Genomic DNA, 25,320 nt, shown 5'->3' with positions numbered 1-25,320 from the left:
CATAACCATTAGCAGCTGTGGTTCTGAGCTGTTCCTTCCTCACTCGTTGCAGTCTAGACCAAACAGGCTTTCAAACGAAAGTTTGGCTGGCAGCTTTTGTTGTTGTTTTGTAATCTTCCTTTTCCTCTGCCAGTCCTGTCAAACTGAATATCACTAATTAGCTGCTTCCTAGCCCAGCCTGCCCCAGCACTACACCAAAGCACTTCCCCTCCTCTCAGCCATAGGGCTAATGCGGTGGCTTTGGACAGTTATCTGGGGTCTCAGTCCCAAGGAGGTGGTAAATGAGGCATCAGCGATGAGAGTCCAGATCTCTGGCAAGAATACCGGATACTTTGTTTCTGGACTAGTAAACTTGGCATTGAAGTTTGGCCTCTCTTCCCGCCCATCAGGGAAGCTCTTTGCTCATCGCAATCAATAGACTTTCTGGGGAAGTGAGAAATTAGAGAAGATAGTGACAGATGAAACGGCAATCAGAGCAGAGAACATCTCTGAAAATGCAAAGTTCCAGTAACCCCCAATGTATTGTGAGAGAAAGCAGTGTCTCAGGTGTAATGGTTTGCACTCACCTAGCTCCTTCAATCCAGTACTTTACAAAGGTGGGAAACTGAGGCAAGGAGAGGTGAAGTATCTTGCCCAAGATGTCTTGGAAAGTGACTAAAAGTGGCACCACCCTCACTGACAGACCTGCTCTCTGTGTGTATTCAGCACCAGGGCTGCTGACTTTCTGAGCCAAAGAAGCCCTGCAGTGCCATGTCTTGCCCAGGCACCATGAACAGAACAGTTCATTGAGTTCCAGCTGCTGGGTCAAATTCTGTTTTCAGTTACACCTGGGCAACCCTGTGGAAGACCTTGGTGTGGCTGAGGGGACAGTCTAGCTGACAGAATCTTGATTACTGGTGCTTAGGTATGAGCCAGAATAATTCCAGCACTTCTCTGAGGCCAGGCAGACTTAGCAGCACTTGCGGTCAGAGAAACACACCTTCTGACTGGTAAATTCCAGCACGTTTCCTCCGTGAAGCCACTGAGATGAGAACAGAACCCCAGGAGGCCATTCTTAGCTTTGCTTTTCAGACTAGAGCTTCCCTCGAGCCTCCTGAAGACAGTATCAAGGACAGGGGATTTTCAAGATCCCAGAGAAAAGTAACGTTGGAGACTGTGACTGACCAGGAACAGGATGTTACACTCATATGCATGCCTGGAACAGGAACCTGGCTAGATTGCATGATTTGCCCAAGGGAATAATCTGAAAATTCTGGCATTCTGTATAGGGGTTGTTTGGGATAAGAAGCATCTGGTGCCATTCTTCTTCGAGTGCTTGCTCATATCGATTCCAATTAGGTGTGCGTGCACCGCATGCACGTTTGCCAGAAGATTTTTACCCTAGCAACACCCGGTGGGTCGGCTGAGTCGCCCCCTGGAGTGGCACTGCTATGGCGGTGAATATATACCCCTGCTGACCCAACAGCCCTTCAGTTCCTTCTTACCGCCCGTGTTGGTCGTTGGAACAGTGGAGCGCGGCTTAGCTGATCTCCACTTCCCTAGCTACTCATAGTTCCTTATTAATAGTTGTATATATAGTTATAATCTCTATAGTTGTAGTTACAGTCATTTCTATAATATATTTAGTGTAAATAGTAGCGAGGGGATCGGGGATTAGCCCCTTCCCCCCACCCAGTACCGGGGCTCATGCCCGGGTCACCGGACTTCAAACCGTGTTCGACCTGCTATAAGCTGATGCCAACGGTAGATCCCCACAACTCCTGCCTTAAGTGCCTCGGGGAATCCCATCTCTCAGATAAGTGCCGGATCTGTAAGGCCTTTAAGCCGAGGACGAAGAAAGAGCGGGACTTTCGCCTCAAATAGCTCCTGATGGAGGCAGCTCTTAGTCCAACGCCGGCACCTAGCGCTGAACAGTCTGTCTCAAGGAGAAGCGCTCTTTCAGCTCCGGATTGCCCCGGTACCGCTAAGGTCCCTTGGCACCGACCATCGCTGGCACCGATGTCGGCTCGGCACCATTCCCTGTCATCGGGGGTCAAGAAGCATCATAAGACACTCGCTGCTTCGGTGCCGCCTGCACCACAGTTGGAGCACCCGCCTAAGTCGGACTGGTCGGCACCGACACCTGCCGCGGCACCGGCAGCTTCGACACCGTCGATTCTGGTCCCACAAGGACCATCTAGTCTGGTGCCTGAAAGCTCCCCAGCACATGGTGTGGTTGAGCTCACTATCCCATCCATGCCTGAGACCTTCTCCATGGCGATGGACTTGATTGCAATGACAGTCTGCACTGCCTCAACCCCCAGCACCGCTGGTGCAGGTTATTCAGTCTATTGGCAAGCCTGCCGTGCTGAGGCCACCCTCCGTTGGCACCGCTGAGAGGCACCAATCAAGATCTCGGTCCCACCGGCGTTCTCGGTCCCGTCGCCGATCCCGGTCCCGACGCCGTTCGCAGTCCCGGCACCGCTCTCCATCACAGTACCGGTTGCACTTATGGCACTGCTCAGCGTCCCGTTCGCCGGCCTGGCACTCCTGGTACCGATCCAGCTCCCGGCACCGCGTCTCTCGCAGCTGCTTCAGGCGACGAGCCTTGAGATCCCAGTTGACCTCCTGGCACCGGTACGGTCTCAGATCCTGGTCTCGTTCAGGGTACAGTTATGGTGCCCAATACCACTCCCCGGTGCCACACCGAGAGAGATTGTCTAGAGACGTGGTCCCTTCTTAAGGTTTCTTAGCTCCTTCTTGGCCATCTAGACACACCTCAGTGTCATCTCACGTGGACAGTCCTTCCTATGCACAGGACCGTGACTCAGACGTGCCCAGCCAAGTCTTCCAGGACCCCAAGGTCAAGACCAAGGGCCTCATCAGTGGTCGTTCTGGACACCTTGGGCATATCACCAAGCCCAAGGTGCGCACCCAGAAGCCCCATGCTCCGTGCCATCTGAACACCGGGTGCCAGAGGCGACTGTAAGCCACCCCCCTTCTGTGGGTATGGATTAAGCGTCCGTTCTGCCAACAGACTCCCAGGTCCCACCTGAACCTGACACCGCCCAAGAACAGGAGCCCACGCAGGACTCTCTTGTACCTGGCTTCTCCTCTTCCTCCTCTCCAGATGAGGCGGCGGCAGGGACATCCTCCTCCAGCCCTCCCCCAATTGACCTGAGGTTCCATGAGGATCTTCTGAGGCAGGTGGCTCAGAATATGAATCTTCAGGTGGAGGTGGTCCCAGAGACAGAAGATCCTGTGGTGGATATTTTATCAGCCAACACCCCCATAAGGGTAGTCTTGCCCTTTATTCGTACGATTCAGGCAAACACCTATACCATCTGGCAATCTCCAGCCTCTATTCCGCCCATGGCCAGGGGAGTTGAGCGGAAGTACATGATACCCTTGAAAGGGTACGAGTATTTGTACGTGCACCCTCCTCCCTGCTCCCTGGTCGTGCAATCGGTTAACAAGAGGGAGCGCCATGGCCAGCAAGCTCCTGTTCCAAAATCCAAGGAGGCTAGGCGCATGGACTTATTGGGCCGCAAGGTATACTCTGCTGGAGACCTCCAGCGCAGGGTGGCGAACCAGCAAGCCCTACTTAGCCGATACAACTACAACACCTGGACGGCGGTGGGCAAATTCATGGAGCTCGTTCCCCAAGACTCCCACCAGGAGTTTGGAGCCCTCTTGGAGGAAGGAAAGAAGATGGCAAGAACCTCTCTCCAAGCCTCACTGGACAAGGCCAACTTAGCAGCCAGAACTCTGGCCTCAGGAGTGGCCATGAGGAGAATATCATGGCTTCAGGTGTCAGGCCTCCCACCTGAGTTACAACAGACTATACAAGACTTGCCCTTTGAGGGCCAAGGCCTGTTTTCTGAAAAGACTGACCCTAGGCTGCAGAGCCTAAAGGACAGCAGGGTGATCGTGCGCTTGCTGGAAATGCACACCCCGGTGACTCAGCGCAGGTCCTTCCGTCCTCAGCCTCAGTGCGCTTACCACCCGCCTAGGCCGCGACAGGACTTCGGCAGAAGACGAGGCCAGGGGAATCGCAGAAGGCAGTCTGGGCCCCAGGGGGGTCAAAATCAGGGCTCCACCAAACCACCCGCAGGACCCAAACCGAACTTTTGAAGGGACGCCCGAGGACGGCACACCAGTTCTTTCCCAGGATCCTTTTCTGCCTTTTTACAACCGCCTCTCCCATTTCCTCCTTGCGTGGGCCCGACTCACATTGGATCGTTGGGTCCTACGCACGGTAGAATTGGGATATTGTCTCCAATTTATTTTGCCCCCACCCCCCATCCTCATCCCTCTTCAGGGACCCCTCTCACGAGCAATTCCTCTTGCAAGAGGTAGAGACGCTCCTAACCATGGGAGCTATAGAGGAGGTACCGAAAGACTCGAGGGGCAAGGGGTTTTATTCCCGCTATTTCCTAATCCCCAAAGCAAAGGGAGGTCTGAGACCTATCCTAGACCTGCGAGGACTCAACAAATTCATGATAAAGTTGAAATTCCGCTTGGTATCCCTGGGGACCATCATCCCGTCCTTGGATCCCGGAGGCTGGTATGCCGCCCTCGATATGAAGGATGCATATTTTCACATCGCTATTTACCCACCACACAGGCGGTACCTCCGTTTTTTGTGGTCAACCATCAACATTTTCAATTTACAGTCCTTCCGTTTGGCCTTTCTGCGGCCCCACGAGTATTCACAGAATGCATGGCTGTAGTTGCCACCTCCCTCCGTCGTCGTCAAGTACACGTCTTCCCGTATCTCGACGACTGGCTCATTCGAGGGACCTCCGAGACACAAGTCACCTGTCATGTGGGCATCATCAAGGGCCTATTCAGGCAATTAGGCCTGATGATCAGTATAGAAAAATCCACTCTGGTTCCCACTCAGAGAATAGACTTCATTGGGGCCATCCTGGACTCCACTCTAGCCAGAGCCTGCTTACCACAGCCCCGGGTTCAGGCGATGGTATCAATTATCTAAGGCCTGCAAAACTTCCCGACAACTTCGGCTCGCACTTGTCTTGGCCTCCTAGGTCACATGGCGGCCTGTATGTTCGTGACCAAACACACCAAACTACGCCTCCATCCCCTTCAAGCTTGGCTCAACTCGGTATACCACCTGGGCAGAGACAGCATAGACATGATCCTCATGATCCCCCTGAGCATAATAAACTCTCTGAACTGGTGGCTGTCGCCCAGCCTGGTCTGCGCAGGGATGCCTTTCCACTCGCCTCAACCTTCAGTGGCCCTGGCCATGGACGCGTCATCTCTGGGTTGGGGAGCCCACCTTGAGGATCTCAGCACTCAAGGCCTTTGATCAGCTCAAGAGCTGACCTTGCACATCAATGTACGGGAGCTGAGGGAGGTCCACCTAGCGTGCCAGGTGTTTCAAGAGCATATACAAGGTTGTTGTGTCTCAGTGTTCACAGACAACACAACTGCCATGTTTTACATAAACAAGCAGGGCGGCGCACATTCTTCCCCCCCTTTGTCAGGAAGCCATCCAGCTCTGGGACTTTTGCATAGCCCACTTGATCGACTTGGTAGCATATTTTCTCCCAGGGGTTCAGAACGCTCTGGCGGATCACCTCAGCAGATCCTTCCTGTCTCACGAGTGGTCGATTCGCCCGGACGTTATCCATTCTGTTTTCCGGAAGTGGGGTTCTCCCCACATAGACCTCTTTGCCTCCCGCGAGAACAGGAAATGCCATGTGTTCTGCTCCTTCCAGGGTCACTTCCCGGGCTCCCTATCAGACGCATTCCTGATACCGTGGATGAGACATCTCCTTTACGCCTTTCCACATTCCCGCTGGTCCACAGGGTCCTGCTCAAGCTCTGCAGAGACGGAGCCCACCTGATCTTGTTCGCTCCAGCGTGGCTGAGGCAATACTGGTACACTATGTTGCTCAACTTCTCGCTGGCCAACCCAATCCCCCTACCTCTTTGGCCGGATCTCATAACTCAGGACCACGGCAGACTTCACCACGAAGACCTGCAGTCTCTTCACCTTACAGCAAGGTTGCTGCATGGTTAAGCCAGTCCGAGCTATGCTGCTCTGCCTCGGTACAAGAAGTACTCCTGGGTAGTAGGAAACCTTCGACTAGGTTAACGTATATAGCCAAGTGGAGGCGTTTCTCCTGCTGGTGCGAGCAGCGTAACACTGTTCCTACCGAGACACAGGTTCCTACCACCATGGACTACCTCTGGTCCCTAAAACAACAAGGCCTAGCTGTTTCATCAATAAAGGTGCACTTGGCGGCCATCTCTGCCTTCCACCCAGAGGAGAACAGCTGCTCGGTCTTCTCTCACCCCATGGTTTCGAGGTTCCTCAAGGGCTTGGAACGTTTATACCCGCAGGTCCACCGACCCGCCCCAACCTGGGACCTCAACCTAGTTCTAGCCAAACTTATGGCTGCTCCCTTTGAGCTGCTGGCAACCTGCTTGCTGCTGTACCTGTCCTGGAAGATAGCATTCCTCGTAGCCATTACATCGACAAGACAAGTCTCCGAACTTCGGGCTCTCACGGTCAACCCCCCATGTACAGTGTTTCACAAGGACAAGGTACAGCTGCGACCACATCCGGCTTTCCTCCCTAAAGTGGTATCGGCCTTCCATATCAACCGAGATATCTTCCTTCTGGTCTTCTTCCCGAAGCCACACTCTTCATGCTTAGAGCAGCAACTGCACTCACTAGATGTCCATAGGGCTCTTGCTTTTTATATCGAGCGAACAAAGCCCTTTCGTAAAACACCCCAACTCTTCGTCGCAGTAGCTGATCGAATGAAGTGCCTACCTGTCTCCTCCCAGAGGGTTTCATCTTGGGTGACGTCTTGCTTCTGCACCTGCTATGACTTGGCTCATGTTCCAATGAGCCATCTCACCGCACATTCTACTAGGGCTCATGCTTCATCTGCCGCCTTCCTGGCTCATGTACCCATCCAGGAGATATGTCATGGAGCTACCTGATCCTCGGTCCACACCTTTGCGTCACATTACGCATTGGTACAACAGTCCAGAGATGACACGGCATTTGGCTCAGCAGTTCTACATTCCACGACATCTCACTCTGATCCCGCTGTCTAGATAAGGCATGGGAGTCACCCAATTGGAATCGATATGAGCAAGCACTCGAAGAAGAAAAGATGGTTACTCACCTTTGTAACTGTTGTTCTTCGAGATGTGTTGCTCATATCCATTCCAAACCCGCCCTCCTTCCCCACTGTCGGAATAGCCGGCAAGAAGGAAATGAAGGGCCGTTGGGTCGGCAAGGGTATATATTCACCACCATAGCAGTGCCACTCCAGGGAGTGACCCAGTCGACCCACCGAGTGTTGCTAGGGTAAAAATCTTCCGACGACCGTGCACGCGGCGCGCACACACCTAATTGGAATGGATATAAGCAACACATCTCGAAGAAAAACAGTTACAAAGGTGAGTAACTGTCTTTTTCTCCTGCTTCCAGGCCCTGCAGCTAACAGAGCTAGAGAGGATTATTCTGAAAATGGTGCTTTAAAGTTGAAGCTTGATCTGGCAAAAGAACATTGACACACAAAAAATGGATGCTCATTGGAACATTTGTTTCCTGTTTACCCTGTTGTTGTTATAGCAGCAGCATTTTGCATGGTCGAAACCCGGCCCTGAAAAGTAACAATCAACACCAGATGAACACTGCCCATACAGATAACATTTTTCCTTTAAAACTGGGCATTTCCAAGTCCAGATCCCTTCTGTGGAATGGCCCCCAGAAGCCAAGCTGATCCATCACTCTACCAACACTTTGCCCTTTTCTGTTTTTCATCAGATGCTATCAAAGTGGCTTATGAATACTGACAAATGGCTCTGGGTTTCACAGGTTGGGAAGGTCGCACAGTGGCACAGCTAGGAATAGATCTGAGATCTCCCATGCTAACCACTAGAGCAGGGGTGGCCAACCTGAGCCTGAGAAGGAGCCAGAATTTACCAATGTACATTGCCAAAGAGCCACAGTAATATGTCAGCAGCCCCTCATCAGCTCCCCCCTACTCCTAGTGCCTCCCACCCACTGACAGCCCTGCAGATCAGCTGTTTTGTAGCGTGCGGGAGGCTTGAGGGAAGGTGGGGGAGGAGCGAGGGCATAGCAGGCTTGGGACAGGGCCTGGGACAGAGCCAGGGGTTGAGCAATGAGCCCCCCTGGCACATTGGAAAATTGATGCCTGTAGCTCCAGCCCCGGAGTCAGTGCCTATACAAGGAGCTGCATATTAACTTCTGAAGAGCCACATGTGGCTGCAGAGCCCCAGGTTGGCCTCCCCTGCGCTAGACTACTGAAATTGTTGCTTGCTGCCTGTGTGTTTTTGCCCCAGTCCTGGCCTTCTGGAGTACAAAAAAGCAAGGGGTCTAGATAAGCATTGGTGTAATTTTACTGGTCTCTAGTTCCCTGGGCTGCCTCTCAGTCGTTGGTCACATTTCTGCTGGGGTTGGAGAGCAGGTTACAAGTGCTGGCATAAATGCTGCTGTTTGGCTGCAGCTCCCATGCTGCTTGCCAGAAACTGCTGACTATTTTTTTTTTCTGTTTTGGAAACCACTACAGCAACATTTTCTAGCTGGATGGTGAGCAATTTCCCTCAGGAGAGGAGGAGAAAATGGCTGTTTAGTAGTTAATTACCTGTTATGTTAGTCTGACAGCGATGAAGCTTATGAGGCATGAAAGAAGAGTGGATCCGCCTTTCCCACAAATCACACTGAAAACTGGGTGAAGTAAGTTGCCTGGTGGCCAAGCACGCTCCCAAACTTCCCCTGGCTGTCCTCCGTCATTCAGCCCTCACATTCCTCTCGCAGGGAACGCTTTGCTTCCCAGCCTCCTGACTTGAGGACAGCCAAATGGCTTCTCGTAACTCTTGGAGCAGGCAGCACAGAGTATGGGGTGTTCCTGCCTACCACAGATGGCTGATTTATTGACACACAGGCCCCACCCCAGCAGCCCTGTGCTCTTTTCGAGGGGCTGAATCGCTGCCAGGATGTTTTTGAACTGGATTTCATGGTGAGAAATAACCCAGCTCTGATGTCAGCATATGGGCTCTGCTGGCCTTTATTCCTTCCAGACAGCCTTGCTTTCCGGCGTAGCCTCTTTTATTTTGAAGCACAGAGGGGAGATAAAGCCCAGACATCAAGATGGCTGCCTGGATCAGCAGTAGGTGACAAAGTTTAGGTTTGTTTCCCATTCTGGGCCCTGATGAGGAAAGCTGTCAATGCCAGTCAGCTGTTTCCATCATTAGCTTGTATCCCCTCTGTGGGCCCACCTTTCTCTGGTACGCCAGGGCACTCAAACTGGCTGCTTTGGCATCTTGTCAGGAGCCTGAGGACCACCCCTGACATGCATGGGATAGAACAGATGGCAGCTGCTCTCGGAGACTACAGGTCCCAGCGTGCAGTTTTCTCCATCTTGATTCAATCAGCATGGGACCTGTACAGCTCCATATTAAAGATGGCAGGCTGCACTGCAAAGCTCTGTAGGCCGGTCTTTTTTTGAGGCAGAGACAGGAAAGGAACTGGGCTTATTAACACATTATTTTTATACTTTGGTGTTTTTTGGGGCATTTGTTTATTTCCTTCTGTTTTCCTGTCTGGAGACCTCAGTCAGACCAAAAGAATAGCCTGAAAGGTCACTAGTAAAACTGCCTGGGAAAGGTTTTGCTCCCTGCTTTGTTCTCTGGAACCTCTGCTCCATCATGGGTTGTGCCTTTGTTTTCTGATAGGATTCGACCACACCAGGTCTCTCACAGGGTATGGCTACACTGCCCACGTTACAGTGCGGATACGGCAGTGCTGTGACGTGGGCAGTGTAAATGCGCTTTATCGCCAGGGGGAGAGCTGTCTCAGCGATTTTAAAAAAAATAAATAACCACCCCGAATGAGGTGCTGTCTATACTGGTGCTTTTCAGCACTAAAACTTTGGTTGCTCAGGGGTGTGTTTTTTCACACTCCTGAACGACTAAAGTTTTAGCGCTGAAAGTGGCAGTGTAGACACAGCCTTGGTGATTTGTGTTCTCCTAGCACTTTTCTTTCCTTGATTGTTTCAGTTCCATCCTCCTTGGTTTGTGACACCTTTTAGACGGGAAACTCAGCACTGTAGAGCCAGGGACTTGGAGATGGGGGTGGGGAAAGCCCCATTCAGGCTGACAACATGGTAACGGTTTACAGGCTTCCGAGGAAGCTGTGTCCAGCCCTCTGTAGCCCAGAAGGGTAACTGGCTGGAGGTGGGGAAGTGAGGGTGGGGGAACACAAGGAGAAATGGGAAGAGGGAGCAGGAATACCCTCTGCAAAATAGACCTCTACCCTGATATAATATGACCCGGTATAACACAAATTCGGTTATAACACGGTAAAGCACTGCTCTGGGGGGGCAGGGCTTCGCACTCCGGTGGATCAAAGCAAGTTCGATATAACGTGGTTTCGCCTGTAACACAGTAAGATTTTTTGGCTCCTGAGGACAGTGATATATCAGGGTAGAGGTGTAATATGAAAATTCAAATATTCTAGTATGAGAAGGAGATGGGGGAAAAAATCTGAATGGGTCAGGTTGTCTGTTGTGTCGAGTTTGTGCTGGGTGCAGCAAAGAGAGGGAACTGTGAGGGACTATTTTGAACGCTCTCAATTAGTAATAGTCCCCTGGGGATCTTCCTCCAGTTGAAAATAGCCGGAGTGCAGTGTGCTCCAGTTGTGCCTCCTTCTCAGGTGGGCTACAGGAAGAGTGGCATAGGAGCCAATGGCATCAATCTATGCCTGCTGGCAATTCCCATGCTAGGGGAATCCCAGCTTGAGTGGTGCTGTCAGTCTTTGCTTCCTTTATGCTAATAAGCTGCATGAGCAAGCAGAGTAGGCCAAGAGTATCTGACCCAGTATTTGTTGCCAAATATGTTATGTCTAAGTGTCTCTGGGGTAGTCTGCACACCCCATCCCCCCAGCTACAGCTATTGCTCTCAGTTCCTCCTCTTCCTGGCCTCTTTCAGGGTTTCCACTGCTCCCCTGAATTAAGACAAAGTGCAGAAAATTGTCACTTACCTAAGTTTGACTGAATGAAAATGGCCCCCCATGGAACAGGGCCCTGAGTGTCAGACGTAGTGGGCTTGTCTCCCTGCTAACTCAGATGACCTGTCTGCCCCTCTACTCCTTTTACTGTGGGCTAGCTGAGCTGGGAGCTGGGAAGTCTGCCCAGGCCTCTTAGCATTGCTGGTCACGGCATGCTGAGGAAAGGTCAATAGCAAAGAGGTGGAAACATTCAATATGGTGGATTCCATCCTGCATCCTGATTGTTTTGGCTGTGTGGAGTGGCTGATAGCCATCTGCTGTGTGTTAGAACTTCTGAATCTATAGGGAGTGTTGGAGCTGTAGGCAACCTGCCTTCTGTGGAGCTGACTAGATAGCTGACTTCCAGCTGGTACTGAGATGCTGCATTTAGCCTCAAGCTCTGTCTGCTTGTTTAGCAGGAGAAAAGGATCTTCTTAATTCCTCCTAGTTACACACTTGCTAGTAATAAACCCAGGTCCTCCCTGTGCTCTTACTTAGACTGGGGTTTGCATCTGTCATAAACAGATAGTTAAGGGTTAATGTCTCTTTTACCTGTAAAGGGTTAAGAACAGGGAACAACACCTGACCAGAGGACCAATCAGGGAACAAGATTTTTAATCTCAAGGAGGGAAGTTTTGGGTGTGGGTCCTTTGTTCTGTGTCTCAGTTGCTCTCTCACCTGAGAGTGATCTCTCTATCTCCAGCTTTCTAATCTTCTGTTTCCAAGTTGTGAGTACAAAGGTAGAAGACAATAGGCTTTATGTGTTTTGTATTTACATGTGTTAGTTGGTGGAATGTTTTAAATGTATTCTTTGTGATAAGCTGTTTATTCATTTTTTTTAAGCCAATAACCCTGTATATTGTCACCTTGATACAGAGACATTTTTGTGTCTTTTCTTTCTGTTTATATAAGCTTCTTTTTTTAAACTTGTTGGATTTTGTTTCTAGTTGGGCTCAAGGAGATTGATCTGCAGCCACCAGGAGAATTGGTGGAGAATTGAAACAGGTGATCTTCCAGGGTCATCCAGGGAGGAAGTACGAGGAGACAAGGGGAGGGGGTGTTTCCCTTTCTTGTGAGACCTCAGCATCTGAGTCTTGGGATCCCCCAGGGAAGGTTTTGGGGAGACCAGAGTGAGCCAGGCACTGGAATTCCTGGCTGGTGGCAGCGCTATCAGATCTAAGCTGGTAATTAAGCTTGGGGGTTTCCTGCTAGCATCTCATTTGCTGAACTCTAAGGTTCAGATCTGAGTAGGAAAGCTATGACAGCATCTTTCTGGTGTGGGTGGAATGAGCCAGGAATTCCTGGCTTCTGTACGAGTCGCTGTGCTCATCTTGTTCTAGCTCATGTTTGGGGTTTGCTATTAGCTGTGTTTGAGTCCACTCGTAGTGGAGAGGAGAGACATTCCAGTTGCCTCGGTGAAGCAGCAGGAGGGGTCAGATGTACAGTCCAAGAAGGGTAACGGGGTCAGATAAAGGCGTTGCATATAACTAAGCAAAGGGGTAACTAGCACTTAGAAATCTCAGTCCCACTGAAAATCAGGGAGTTAGGTTCCTAAGTGCCTAAGTCACTTCTGGGGGGGGAATGGGACTTTTGCTCCTAACTCACTTAGGCACTTCTGAAAATTGTACCTTTGTTCTACTGCCAGCATCTCTGTCAGACAGCACAAGCTGAAAAGCAAAAGGAGGAGAGTTAGAATGCCTGGCAGTAGAAGAGACAGCTCAGAAGAGTGGCAGGATAAGTATCAGTGGGATTCTCTAGTACTGGGATCTGAATTATTCAGGAAGGACAGATGAAGTCGTAGAAGTGGGGGAGTGCCACTGCACCCACAAGATTCCATAGTATCTGCTGAGATAGAAGTTCTGACTAGAGAGCATCATACATCATGACCCAATGGGTACAAATGCTGAGTCAGAAGAATACAGACCTATATCAGTTATATTGCATGCCCCCAGGTTAGGCTGCTGATAGCCTAAGAGGTTGAGAGAGGAAAACATGCTTGCCCAAATAGCAATAATGGGGGGGTTCAGCTAGTCAGTGTTAACTGTTCTAAAAATGTTTACGTCCCTAGGGGTGGTGATCCAGTAGAGTAGGTGATCAGGCATGCCTTGGGTCCACCAGATTTAGGAAATAGCCTCCTCCATTATGCTCAAGTACATTTCTAAATTGACACTTCAGTCATTGGTGTCTCTTTCCAGTCTGACTGGTCTCATAATTTGGTTGTAATCTAAAACATCCAGTAAGAATTAGGGTTCACTTAGGTAACTTATTAGCTTTACTAGTTCTCCTATCACAAATGTAATTGGTGCACAGTGGAGTGCCCCCAACCTTTGCACAGCTGGGGGCTGCATTGGCACTTTTCTCAGAGCCTCAGGTCTGTACACAGATTGATTACATAAATCAAAGGAGTAATTGGGCCCAGTACACAGATCGACAAAGCTCTGTTGATTCCTCGTCCACAACTCTGCCGAACGCATTCAGCCTCAGGAAGCCTTGTACACCATTCCTGCATGCTGCTTCACACCATACCGCCTGCTGGTGTGGCCAGAGCACCTCTCCTTCCATCCAGAATGCACACTAATAGCCCAGCTTGACAGTGTGCAACTAATGGGACATCAGCGTGGCCGAGAGAACAGGGCGGCACAATGAACAAGGCAGATGCAACTGCTGCTGAGCTGGCAAACGGGCTTCGGAATTCCACAGGGGGAAATCTCACTGGGGGTGGGGGGCAGGTAGAACCAATCAGATGAGAAGGAAGCTTTGCCTAAGTTCTCATGCCTGCAACAATTCCTGCTGGCAAAAAGTTCTGCTTCAGCAAAACACTGCCCTTTTCCGAGTCAGTGCAAGGAAAAACAAAGCTCTTGAGCCAGTGAATTGTCAAGTGTGTAGGCTCATGCCTTTGACTTTTGTAACCTCCATGCTGCCGTAATAGCCCACTGCCCTGTTGGGGAAAGTGGGAAGAGTGCACAAGGTGAGGTTTAAGAATGGGTGTTGATTACTGTTCGAATGCTATGTGTGCACATGTACATGGCCAGTTATGGAAGCCCAGGTGCGTGTCGTTATCAGTTATACTTTCTCCAGCAGTCTAGCGTTAGAGGTTATTTTACCCCTGTGTTTGGCACTGGTGTGCCCGCTGCTGGAATCCTGTGTCCAGATCTGGTGCCCACAATTCAAGAAGGATGTGGATAAACTGGAAAGGGTTCAGAAAAGAGCCACAAAAATGATTAAAGGATTAGAAGACCTGCCTTATAGTGAAGGATTCAAGGAGCTCAGTCTATTTAGTTTAACAAACGGAAAGTTAAGGAGTGACTTTTTCACATTCTGTAGTACCTACATGGGAAACAAATACTTGGTAATGGGCTTTTCAGTCTTTTCAGTCCTAAAGTCTGGGGGTTGGTAACCCCTGAGACTGTATCCTACCAACTTGTAACTGCAGATGTCTCAGTTTGTGTGTTTGGAATATGTTCTCTTACTCATCTAGGATCTTAAACAGTGTCTAATTATTTTTTTTTTTACAAAAGCTTTGCAGTTCACCTTCTAAACATCAGTGCAACTGGGCTGCATCCAGGCAGAGCTTCAGTGGATTCCCTTTCTTGGTGAAGTCTTCCTTTTTGGCTAGCGAGAAAAGGGCTCTGTGGACTGTTTTTCCCGTACAAATTCCCCAGATATTTTCATTGCACTGAAGTTGCTTTACACAAGTTCCTTCCAGAAGATGGCTGGATTTCAAAAGGAGAAAACAGTTCTCCTCCCCAACTGCATCTGGGTGCTGGCTCCTCTTTAAACTGCAGACCTGCTCCTAGTGTCACGTTAGTCTGAAGGTATGTATACACTGCAGTCAGAGGGGTGACTGCAGCATGTGTAGACATACCCAAGCTAGCTTTGATCTAGCTGGCACCAATAACAGTAGCAGTGAAGTTGTGGCAACATGGGCTGCATGGACTGTGGGTATAGACTGAAGCGGCTAAGCCATGCTGCCGTGGCTATCTAGATCAAAGCTGACTCATGTATGTCTACACATGCTGCAGTCGCACCTCGCATTGCTGTGTAAACGTACCCCGAGTTAGAATAAACTCCTTGGAGGAGGGGTCTTGTCATTTGATGGGTTCAGCAAACCATTATGTATACCTGCAAGATTCTGTCAACAACCACTCAGAAGCAGAAGGTTCTCAAGACAGGTCCATTCTACAGCAAGAATAGGTCTGATTGAATAGTTGTGATAAAAGCATTTCAGTTAAACAGGTTAAACTTTGTGTATGGATCCAACTCTTATCTGCTAAAGCCGACGTTTATAAGATGCAAGCCCAGCTGATATCAGCGCCACACAGGATTTGCCCTTAGTGTGGTTTTTAAACCTATTTAAGTCAGTGCAACCAATGTGTATGGACAAGCCCTTAAATTCCCTTCTCGTGCTGCACAAATGTTCCTGCCTGCTGTGCTCTTTTTGAATGTAGAGCTGCTCTCACACCCACTGCGGTTTGTCTTAGGCAGTATGTGTTTGTGCTTTTCAGTATCCGGAGTTGAGCCAGGAGTCTGGATCTCCGTTTGTCTTTGTCTGCACTAATCCCCAGGAGATGATCGTGAAGTTTCCCATCAAAGGAAAACACAAAATCTGTAAGTCATGGCACGCCACAGACACACTCCTCTCTCCCCTTCCGGCAGGCTGTTGTCCTCCAGCTCTGCTTGCGTTCTGTGGAGCTGTTCACAGGCTTTGATCCGTAGGTGTTTGTTTAATAATGCAAACACATCTGTAGTAGCTTCCTCTTTAGTTCTTTTATCCCCAGATGTTGCTTCCTTGAAAACACATGACTTCTCCCTCTCCCTTGCTAAGGCTCCTGGAGTCTTAAGACTCATCACATGGAAGTCGGAAACATACGTTTGCAGTTGATCCGTTTTTGGCACGAGCATGTAGAGCATGGCTCAGGATGCCAGGTTGTTTGATTAGATGATAAACCTTTGTAGCCAAAAGCATCCCTTCAAATAGGGCAAGTAGCAAACCTACATATCCCACTACGCTAGCCATGTGCATGAAAGGAGTGGTGTCTCACTGGTACGGGGTAATAGCACTCCTCTTCCACCTTCACAGACCTGGATTCGAGTCTCAACTTGCCATAGGGTGACCAGACAGCAAGTGTGAAAAATCGGGACGGGGGTGGGGGGTAATAGGAGCCTATATAAGAAAAAGACCGAAAGATCGGGACTGTCCCTATAAAATCGGGACATCTGGTCACCTTAACTTGCCATCAAAAGAGAACATGGTTTAGATGGGTCTTGGGCTAGTCCCCAGTAGACACTTGTCTGCATTACAAAATTGCCACCCTGTTTGGCTTGACTGGTAACAGTATGGGAGACCCAAGAGTGAAATAGCAAGAGGGCTGCAGGTCTAGGCGGAACTGCTTTGGCAAAGCTGTGGAGGGACGCTGCACAGCATCTGTCCACACTATGCTTGCCAATGCTGTAAGTCCCTTTTATGAGCAACCAACCATCCACAGCTGCTGGTTTTACTGCCCATCCCTGTAAAGCGAATGGAAAAGGGGCGCAGCAGCTGGGGATCCTGCAGTCAGCTCTGGCCTTATGAACAGCATCCCCGCTTCCCAGCCTCGGGAAGGGACCACACATGGTTCCAAGGGACATGAAAAATTAATTTGACAGGCTTAAATCAGTATAAGCAAAACTAGTCTCTGCCCTTTGTTTCACTGAGCTGATCACTAGGTCTGCTTTCGAATTTGCAGTGTGTTTCACTGAGAGGAGTTAGACTCTGGTAGGACGGAAGCGACAGCATTTCTGGGGACTAGTTAATCTCCTCTGAAGTAAAGTCTGGAGTCTTTTCTCTCTCCACTGATTGAGAGGAACGTTCCCTTCCCTGTGGATTTAGTCTGCCTTTCATTGGCTGTATGCAGAGCATTCTCCTCCACCACACATGTTTCCAGAGCCTAGGGGCAAGGTGGCTTTGTTTGGTTTATTTCCTTTTACACGCACCAGCATCCTCATGGGGAAGGTGAGTGCACTAGCTCCTTGAGCAGCGGTTAGCCAGCGCCACCGCAGAACCCGCAGGAGAACTTGTTCCTGCGGCCCACCACAATATGGCGACTCCGGTTCTGGTGGGTGTGTGGGGGAGTGAAAGGAGGTGTTTGGAACGGGGGCTTTTTGTGTTGCTGGAACATCCTTACAAGTGTGATTTATTTTGGCACCAGCTGCCTGACCCTGCCCCTGCCTAACCCTTCCCCTCTCTGATTCATGCTCTGCCTGTGCTCCCCGCACCTCCCTCCATCAAGCCACCTCTGGCAAGGAGGCTGTGGGGTGCCGTGGCTGAGCGGAATGCTGATGTGCTCTGTGCCCTGTGGGCAGGGGCTGACTGCATCTCTGCGTACAAGTGCTGGCTGCCACATCACATCCTTTGTGTTGCGACATTTTCCTGCTTGAAGAGGGAGCAGTTTAACAGATGGGAAGGACGCCGGCTGGGCTCAAGGGTGTCTTGAGTGTCCCACTTCCACTGCTGACTGCCTTCCTGACGACTCCTGCACAGGATCTGTCATCAGGGTAAAGCAGACCAGCAGCAGCAGTGGTTCACTTTCCCCTTCAGCGGGGAGACAGTCATTCCAGGCCAGGCAGACGATAGGAGCAGAGAACCTTTGAGCTTTCAGCACAGTAATGCACTATCATAATAGAGGCACGCTTCAGATCAGATACAGTCAACCTCAAAAGCATAACGCCTCGTGAGCCTTATAACAAGGCCTTGAGTATGGGTCACTTTAGCATCCCCACCTGAGCACACTGACTTGCTACAGAGTCTCCTGTAAACCTCACTCAGCCAGGGACCCAAATGTCTGTTTGTCCCATTGTTGGGAAACAAGGCCCTAGTTTGATCAAACAGAAATGGGTCTTGTGCAGGAAAGGCTCCATCTAATCGGTGTAGAGATCTGATCCTGATCACTGTGGTGTCCAAGCGTCTCCCAGGGGGATACAAATAGCAGTAACATTCTCTTTCTTCGTCCCCAGATTGAAGGGGAAATAGCTCCATTGCTTGTGTGTGCTTGGGCAGGCGGCATGGGCAAAACTCACGGAGTGAAAGCCAAGCTGGAGAAATATATTTTCTCTTAGTTTTGAGTGTAAGAGGCCTGTGCTCATCCTTAGCTCTTGTGGCAGTGAGTTCCACAGTCTGGGCCCAGCACCTGTGGAAGTCCTGCCGTCAGCACTCACGAGCTTCCCCCTATTGGTCAGACAATTCCATCATTCCAGTAGAACGCAGCGGTCCAGGATGCTTTGGTTGCATGTGGGGCATTCTGTGGCCTCTGGAATATAAGATAGAAGGGCATTTAATGACTTGACCAAGTTTTGAGAGAACCAGACTCCTGGTTCCTGTTCTTTGGTATTCACCTTTGTCTTGTGCTTATCTCTGTCCTTGCTCCAGATTACCCATTGGTTGACAATTTTTTAACTAGCAGATAGAGCTGGGTGCTTTCTTATCAGCCTTGTTTCTGGGGATAAGGAGAAGCAGTTGCACTTGAGACTAGTAGATGAAGTTGGTGCCAAATGTGAAGCCAAGATGTTCCAGGCTTTAGAGCTCATGGTCACATGAGGTGGAAGCGTGTAACTCAGAGTACATCTACACTACGGGATTATTCCGATTTTACATAAACCGGTTTTGTAAAACAGACTGTATAAAGTCGAGTGCACGCAGCCACACTAAGCACATTAATTCGGTGGTGTGCGTCCATGGTCCGAGGCTAGCATCGATTTCCGGAGCGTTGCACTGTGGGTAGCTATTCCGTAGCTATCCCATAGTTCCCGCAGTCTCCCCTGCCCTTTGGAATTCTGGGTTGAGATCCCAGTGCCTGATGGGGCAAAAATAATTGTCACAGGTGGTTTTGGGTAAATGTCCTCCGGGAAAGCAACGGCAGACAATCATTTCACGCCCTTTTTCCCTGGATTGCCCTGGCAAACACCATAGCATGGCAACCATGGAGCCCGTTCAGCTTTTTTTTACTGTCACTGTATGTGTACTGGATGTTGCTGACAGAGGCGATACTGCAGCGCTACACAGCAGCATTCGTTTGCTTTTGCATGATAGCAGAGACGTGGGTTATCAGTCGTTCTGTACCGTCTGCTGCCATTGTAAATTGGCAATGAGATGACGGCTATCTGTCGTTCTGTACCGATTGTTGTTCTTTGGTATGCCGGCTGAGTCGCCGGGGCGCAAAGGGCATAGAGAATGACTCCCGAGTCAATCCCTCCTTTATGGATCTAAAATAGTCGTCCTGCCTAGAATATAGGGCAAGTGTACTAGAGAACCAGTGTATAGAGAACTAGAGGCACGCTGCTCCGTGTCAGATTCCGCAGAATGTAAGTTGCATGCCATTCGGGGTTGCCCCTGCACAACCCCTGTTGCTTCCTCCTCCCCAACTTCCTGGGCTACCGTATGCAGTGTCCCCCCATTTGTGTCATGAAGATTTAGAATGCAGGGATAAGAAACAGAGACTTGTTAGTGGATAATGAGGGGGAGCAGCCTACGTGCTATGATAGTCAGGCAGGACATTGAGCAGTGTGGGGGAGAGGAGCCTGATTTTCTTGCTCTTTGATAATCCAGGGAGTCTATTTTCTTTACATGAGGGACGGGGATGAAGCCTCGCTCCATTGTATGATGCGACGCGTTAACCGGCCTGTTTTCTGTACCATTCTACTGGGGAATGCCAGGATCTTCTTTTTACCAGCGCCCCAGCCAGGCCTCACCTAGGTCAGCCAGGGGTATTCGAGTTCAGTATATCTGTCCGTTCTGCCTCCAAGGGATGAGAGGAGCCAGATATGCTTCTTTATGCTGCGCATCGATCTTCCCGCAGCTTCGAGTTAAACTTAGGGTGCATTCAAAAAGTTTTTTTTTCCCCCAAGAACGATTTTTTTCCTTTTTCTGCGGGGGAGGGGGTCATATTGGTTTACCTGAACCAGCCCGCAATGGTGTTTGACCTACAGGCATTGGGAAGCTCAGCAGATGCAGATTACTTTTCTTGAGACTGCTGTGGACTGTGTGGCTAGCTGGAGTCTCAGTTTCCCCCTTCCTCCCTCCTATGGACCGTTCCATTTTGATCTTTGCTTTCTGTTTTACCTTTGTCACGCAGCACTGTGGTTGCCTGGAAGGGGAAGGAGAAAATTTTTTTTTTTTTCAAACACTTTTGATTTTCGTTTCTTCTGTAACGGGAGCTTTGTGCACAGATTTCTTCCCTACAGCCGTCAGATCAGTATTCCCGTCGGTATACTGGAGTCTTTTTGGATCTGGGAATGCCATCTCCCCGTGCTTGTCAGAGCTTTATTTGCTGGCAACCGGCAATTGAATTCAAGTTTTTGAGGGGAATTACTGTTTACCTGGCCACTGATTCCGGGTTCAGATTGTGTCCAGGCGATCACGTTAGGTGCCTTGGGGAACCGCCTTGAGGGCCATTGCATCGATTTGCGCCACGCTTAACCATAATCGATATGGTATCCGATTTTAGCGCTACTCCTCTCGTTGGGGAGGAATACAGAAACTGATTTAAAGAGCCCTTTATATCGATATAAAGAGCCTCGTAGGGTGGACGGGTACAGCATTAAATCGGTTTAATGCTGCTAAAATTGGTTTAAACGCGTAGTGTAGACCAGGCCTAAGTTTGTAGCTCCTCTGCTGTTCTTCCTCTGTGAGGAACCCTCCATTCTGTAACATGTTGGTCTGACATGTGGGGCTACTTGGCAGTCTGGCCACTGTGAGCTCGCAACTGCTGAGATGTGTGGTGGCTAATCACGCTTTACTTTCAGCCAGAGGGGACTCTAGGGCTGTGACAGTTCTGTTAGATGTGGCCTGTCACCAGAAGGAGAATGAGGGCAGTGGAGATTCCCTGCAGCAGTAGATCCTCCCGGGCCATGGCCACTCCTTGGTTTTATCTAGCTTCTGGCTCCCATGATTGCTGCAAACCCTGGCAGAGGAGACCTGCATGCTGCTTACTGCAGTCAGCTGCTCACACCTTTTTGCAAATCGTTTTTTGCAGAGAAGTCTGTGCATCCTTATTCCTGGAAAGCTTCAGCTGAAGTGCAGACTGTAGCAGAGGACTGGCTGGACAGCCAGACTTAGCCCAGAACCTAGGCCAAAGGAGGGGAGGCCAATTTCGGGGAGATTTAGGAGGACCTGAGAGAGAGGCAGGAGGAGGAAGCCTCTGGGATTTGATTCCGCCCATTATCCGTGGGAGGTTCTGAGCAAATCTGCCAGGTGTGAACAAGAACCTCTCATGGTAGCTGTGCATGTAGGTTCTCACTGCTTTGGTGCTGGAATTAATAGGCTAGTTAGCCCAAGACACCATTGTTCCTTGGCCAGGCCCAGGGTTTGTCTCTGGGGCGAGGGGCACTTCCCCAACCACTCCAGCACAACCCCCTTGCTGTGTTTTGGAGCAGGCCCTGAAATGTTATTAGCTAAACACATGGAAATGCATGCGACTGCCCCGGCCCTAGAAAGCCGTCACTGCTGAGGTGTAGCTCAGCTGCAGTGGCACAGCTCTTCCCGTGGGAGACACAGCCAGCCGTGTATGGTCCCTTTTCCCAGTGGACATGCTCTTGTTGCCTGGAACAGTATCATACGTGTCCTGGGATGGTACCTTGATTAAGCCCAAGAAGGGAGATGGAGTAACCCAGAGAGCGGAGTGCATGCTGGCTCTGGCTCCTTGGCCTGTTGCCCGGCCCCTCTCCCCCTGCAGTTCTGCCTGTTGTGGTCCCAGCACTCCAGGACAGGGTTTGTTTCTTTGCTCTGAAGGGCTGTCACGTCTGCAGTTGCCATTTGACCAGATAACTGCCCTTTATCAATAGCACCTGTCCTAGGCAGAAGCCCTGAGCTGCACGCAGACAGGCTGGTAGAACTGCCTGACATCTCTGTGCTGCTTAGAGCTCCCTCCACAGGTAGCTGTAAGCACCTGCGCCTTTGTGTAGCGCCTCTGAACCACAGCAGGAATGCTCAGTTCTGCCAGCCAGAGCTCCACCGGGACAGCAGCTTGTGTCTGTGGGCAGAGGGAGCTGACCCCACGCATGGAGCTAATGAGTTACTGCTGGTTATGGATGAGCGTGTTTAAAGACAGCTCGTGCTGTAACAGAGCTGAGATCAGTGCAGGCTGCTTCCTCCTGACGAATGGCTCTGTCTGTGGAGCAATGGTCAGGGGCTCTGCAGCACATTGATTAAAGAATACAAATGGCAGCGGAGAATATGTACAGCAGCCGTAAAAGCCAAAGACAAGCTCTGTATTTGCAAAGGGTGGGACCTGCCACCATGCAGAACCCTGCGGGGGTGGGGGGGTTATCACTTCACAAGGTGAGATGAGTGTTAGTGCGAGAGGTGGTGCAGTCCTGGGACCAGGGAGGAGGGGGCCTGGGGTAGCATGGCCTTGTTCGATGGAGCTGTTGTCGCCCAGTGCTGAAGCTGACTGTTCAGCAGGGGGAAGCAGTGCTCATTTGGAAGAGCCAGACAGTGCTGGGGAGCGAGAGAGCAATTGCCATTCAGGCTGGGGTGATGTTGTGCATCCTCCATCAATCTGACAGGGATCAGAGAACATATGTAAAGCCAGCAACCCCATGGCCCCCTCTGAAGTGAGCACAGCAGCTTGGGAGGATCCCTGCTTCTCTCCCGCTGGTGTGTGGTGAGCGGACGGGGGACGGAGCTGAGTGCGCCTCCCCCAGAAGGCTCAGGCAGAGATTGAGACCATATGGGATTATCCTAACTGCTGGTGGTCCCCCAGTTCGTAGAAGGATCTCGGAGTACTGCCTTGGGCAGGGCTGTCAGTGTGGTGTGTGATGACGTCCTGACCCATTTGTGTATCACCGTAAATTTGCAGTGGGCACCTTCCCCTCACCTCCAAACAAGGGCCTCCAGGGCGGGAGGGAAACCAGCCCTTGGTTTGTGCCCTAACAGGGACAGGTGCCACGTGCATTGCTTTGCAGAGAGTGGATGCAGTTCAGGGAAGACATGGAGTAAAAGTAAGGAGAAAGAGGGGCTGGGCATGTCCCAGGGAGGCAAACATTGGACCCTGCATGCTGGGGTCCAGCTCGCTCCCTCCCAGTGTCTCTGCGTGAGCCCTTGGCCTGAACAGAGTTTGTGCTTCAGTTACTGGATCAGGTTTGTTGATGGCCTGCCCTTGCCTCAGTGCTGGGGAAGGGAAGCTGAAAGCACAGTGCCTGGCAGGCTGGGAATCTTGGTAGAGCCTCTGGTAGGGCCACAGCCTGTCTGATAGCAAAGCCCAAGGAAGGCAGTGTTGGCTCTGGGTGCAGCTGCTGCCCGCAGGGTGCAACTGGCTGTGAGCCTGCTTGTTCACAGTTGCTGGCTCCCTCTGCTCCCAGGAGGGAGGTGGGGGTTGCCAGAGATGTGCTTCCCATTAGTCTATTCCAGCTGCAGCCCAGAGAGGCCCCCTTGGCTGGGCTTTACACTTCGGAGCCCTGCAGGCTTCAAACTCTGACCTCTCCCACATGGCAGTAGGGCAGGCATGCAGGGCTGCAGCCTGCTCTGCTCTGCTTCTTCAGGTCACTGTCCTCATTCAGCAGGGGCCCTGCTCTGACCGCTGGGCCACAGGGCCAGCATGCAGGGATCTCTCTCCTGCACAGTGTTTGGAGAAGGTACCTGTGTATGAGTGTTTCCTTAAAACATGTCATGTCACACCAGTGAGCAGAACGATCTGTTTCCTTCCAGCAGCGGGGGGAGCAGTGAATGTTAATTTCCTCTCCTCTTTGCTGAAGCCCCACCCATTTCTTTTCTGCATGGTGCACAGTGCCTCCCTGCTCTCTGTGTCACGCCTGCAGAGCGAACGGATGAGATTGGAAATGCCTGGCTCCTGAAGCAGGATAATTGAATGTGACAGGAACACACTAACTAGGAGACCTCACTGTCTTCAGCTGATTTGCATTGCAAATGATGCTTAAAAATAAAGTGATGAGATGTTATGTTGGTTTTTTCCCCTTTCTGCCCCCTCTACAGGGAAACTGGATTCAAAGATTCATCAGGGAGCAAAGAAGGGGTTAATGAAGCAGAAGGCAATTGTTTGAGCTCTTCACCCACCAGGAGCCCAGCCCAGCTGCTCTTCCTGGGGCCTTTGGGACAGCGTGGAGGTGGAAGGTTCTGAAAGGCAGGTGCTTCCAGGGGTACTGAGAGCATTGTTAAAATATCTGACTATTGTATTCTGAAGCCATTAAACGAGGAGAGCTTTGTGCCTCACTCTCTACGGGCACAGAGCCCAGCCAGTCTGGCAGCTGGGAGTTTCCTGTGTCTTAAAAGACCTCTGGTGCTTTGGCTGCAGAGGCTGGTCTGATGGCAAGCTCAATGGAGTGCTGGCATCTGGCTCCGTCTGCTGGGGCACGGCACTCAAAGCACGCCCCAGGACTGGGTCAGAGGATTCGGAAACAGGCCAACACCAGCCAGCAGCTCCTTGTCGTCCAGCAGGTCCGAGCTGGCTCAGCCCTGATGGTGTCAGTATCCTCTCCCCAGGCAGCTAGGGGAAGAGAAATTGTGACTCCATGTCCATTGGCCAGAGCGGGTCAGGCACATCGCAGCACCAGGCTCGCAGGAGTTGTGCTGCAGCTGCTCACAGAGCTGCTTTGGCAGCAGTTCCTGCTAGAGCCGCCTTGACATGCAGTGTGCTCTGTTATAGCAGGAGATGTACCGGTGAAAAAAGAGCTGAATGTCATAAAGCTGGGCTGGGCCCCATCCCTGCCTCTGCAGAGTGCAGGCTGGAGGGGAAAGGTGAACTCCGTGCTTTGCCCCGTCTTGCTCAGAGCTTTATTTGCGAGGCCGTTTCCCTGAGTGGTTAGTAGCAGCTCTTGGCATCTCCAGCAGCTGGGCAGGCTTCAGTCTGGGCTCCGTTTTTATTCCAACCAGCTGCCTGCCCGTGAGAGCTGGCTCCCCTCCAGTAGCTGTGCACATGACTTGGAAAAAAACTGCCTCCTGTGTTAGGAATCAGATTGATTTCCCCTGTCTTTAATCCTTCACGTTCAGCATCTCTGTGCAGTGACATGCCTGTGTGCGTTGGTGCTCACTGGGCTGTGTGCCTGCCGTGCTGCGTCGCCCCAGGCGCCAGTTCGACACGGCCTAAGCGTTACTGATTCCCAGCCGAACCCACCCCGCCCCCTCCCCCACGTTCCAACCACAACAGCGCTAACCCAGAGCGATGTCACTTTGCACTGCCACGCCGTGCAGAGCGGCAGATCACCCGAGAGGCGCACCAGAGCCCCACGGTTAGATGCTCTCAGTTCGTTATGCAGATAATGGTTAAGTTGCCCTGACCCTGCTGCCCTCT

General features: G+C 51.0%; 1 protein-coding gene across 3 annotated transcripts in view; it reads left to right on the top strand.

Annotated features, from left to right (window-relative positions):
* Positions 1-24,276, top strand: part of TRIP4 (thyroid hormone receptor interactor 4) — a 54,283-nt gene extending 30,007 nt beyond the window's left edge. Inside the window, exons 11-13 of one of the 3 annotated variants that reach the window (XM_075069445.1) lie at positions 14,560-14,634; positions 15,547-15,649; positions 24,006-24,276. In XM_075069445.1, coding sequence (XP_074925546.1) covers positions 14,560-14,634; positions 15,547-15,649; positions 24,006-24,073 — 246 coding nt within the window. In that variant the 3' untranslated portion in view covers positions 24,074-24,276. The remainder of the gene's footprint in view (positions 1-14,559; positions 14,635-15,546; positions 15,650-24,005) is intronic. The other 2 variants (XM_032791180.2, XM_075069446.1) reach the window with 2 other exon arrangements.
* Positions 24,277-25,320: the final 1,044 nt, after the last annotated feature.

The sequence above is a fragment of the Chelonoidis abingdonii genome, chromosome 9, assembly GCF_003597395.2.
Source record: "Chelonoidis abingdonii isolate Lonesome George chromosome 9, CheloAbing_2.0, whole genome shotgun sequence".
Lineage (NCBI taxonomy): Eukaryota > Metazoa > Chordata > Testudines > Testudinidae > Chelonoidis > Chelonoidis abingdonii.
Note: the sequence above shows the minus strand (reverse complement) of the source record. Positions and strands in the feature narration are given on the sequence as shown.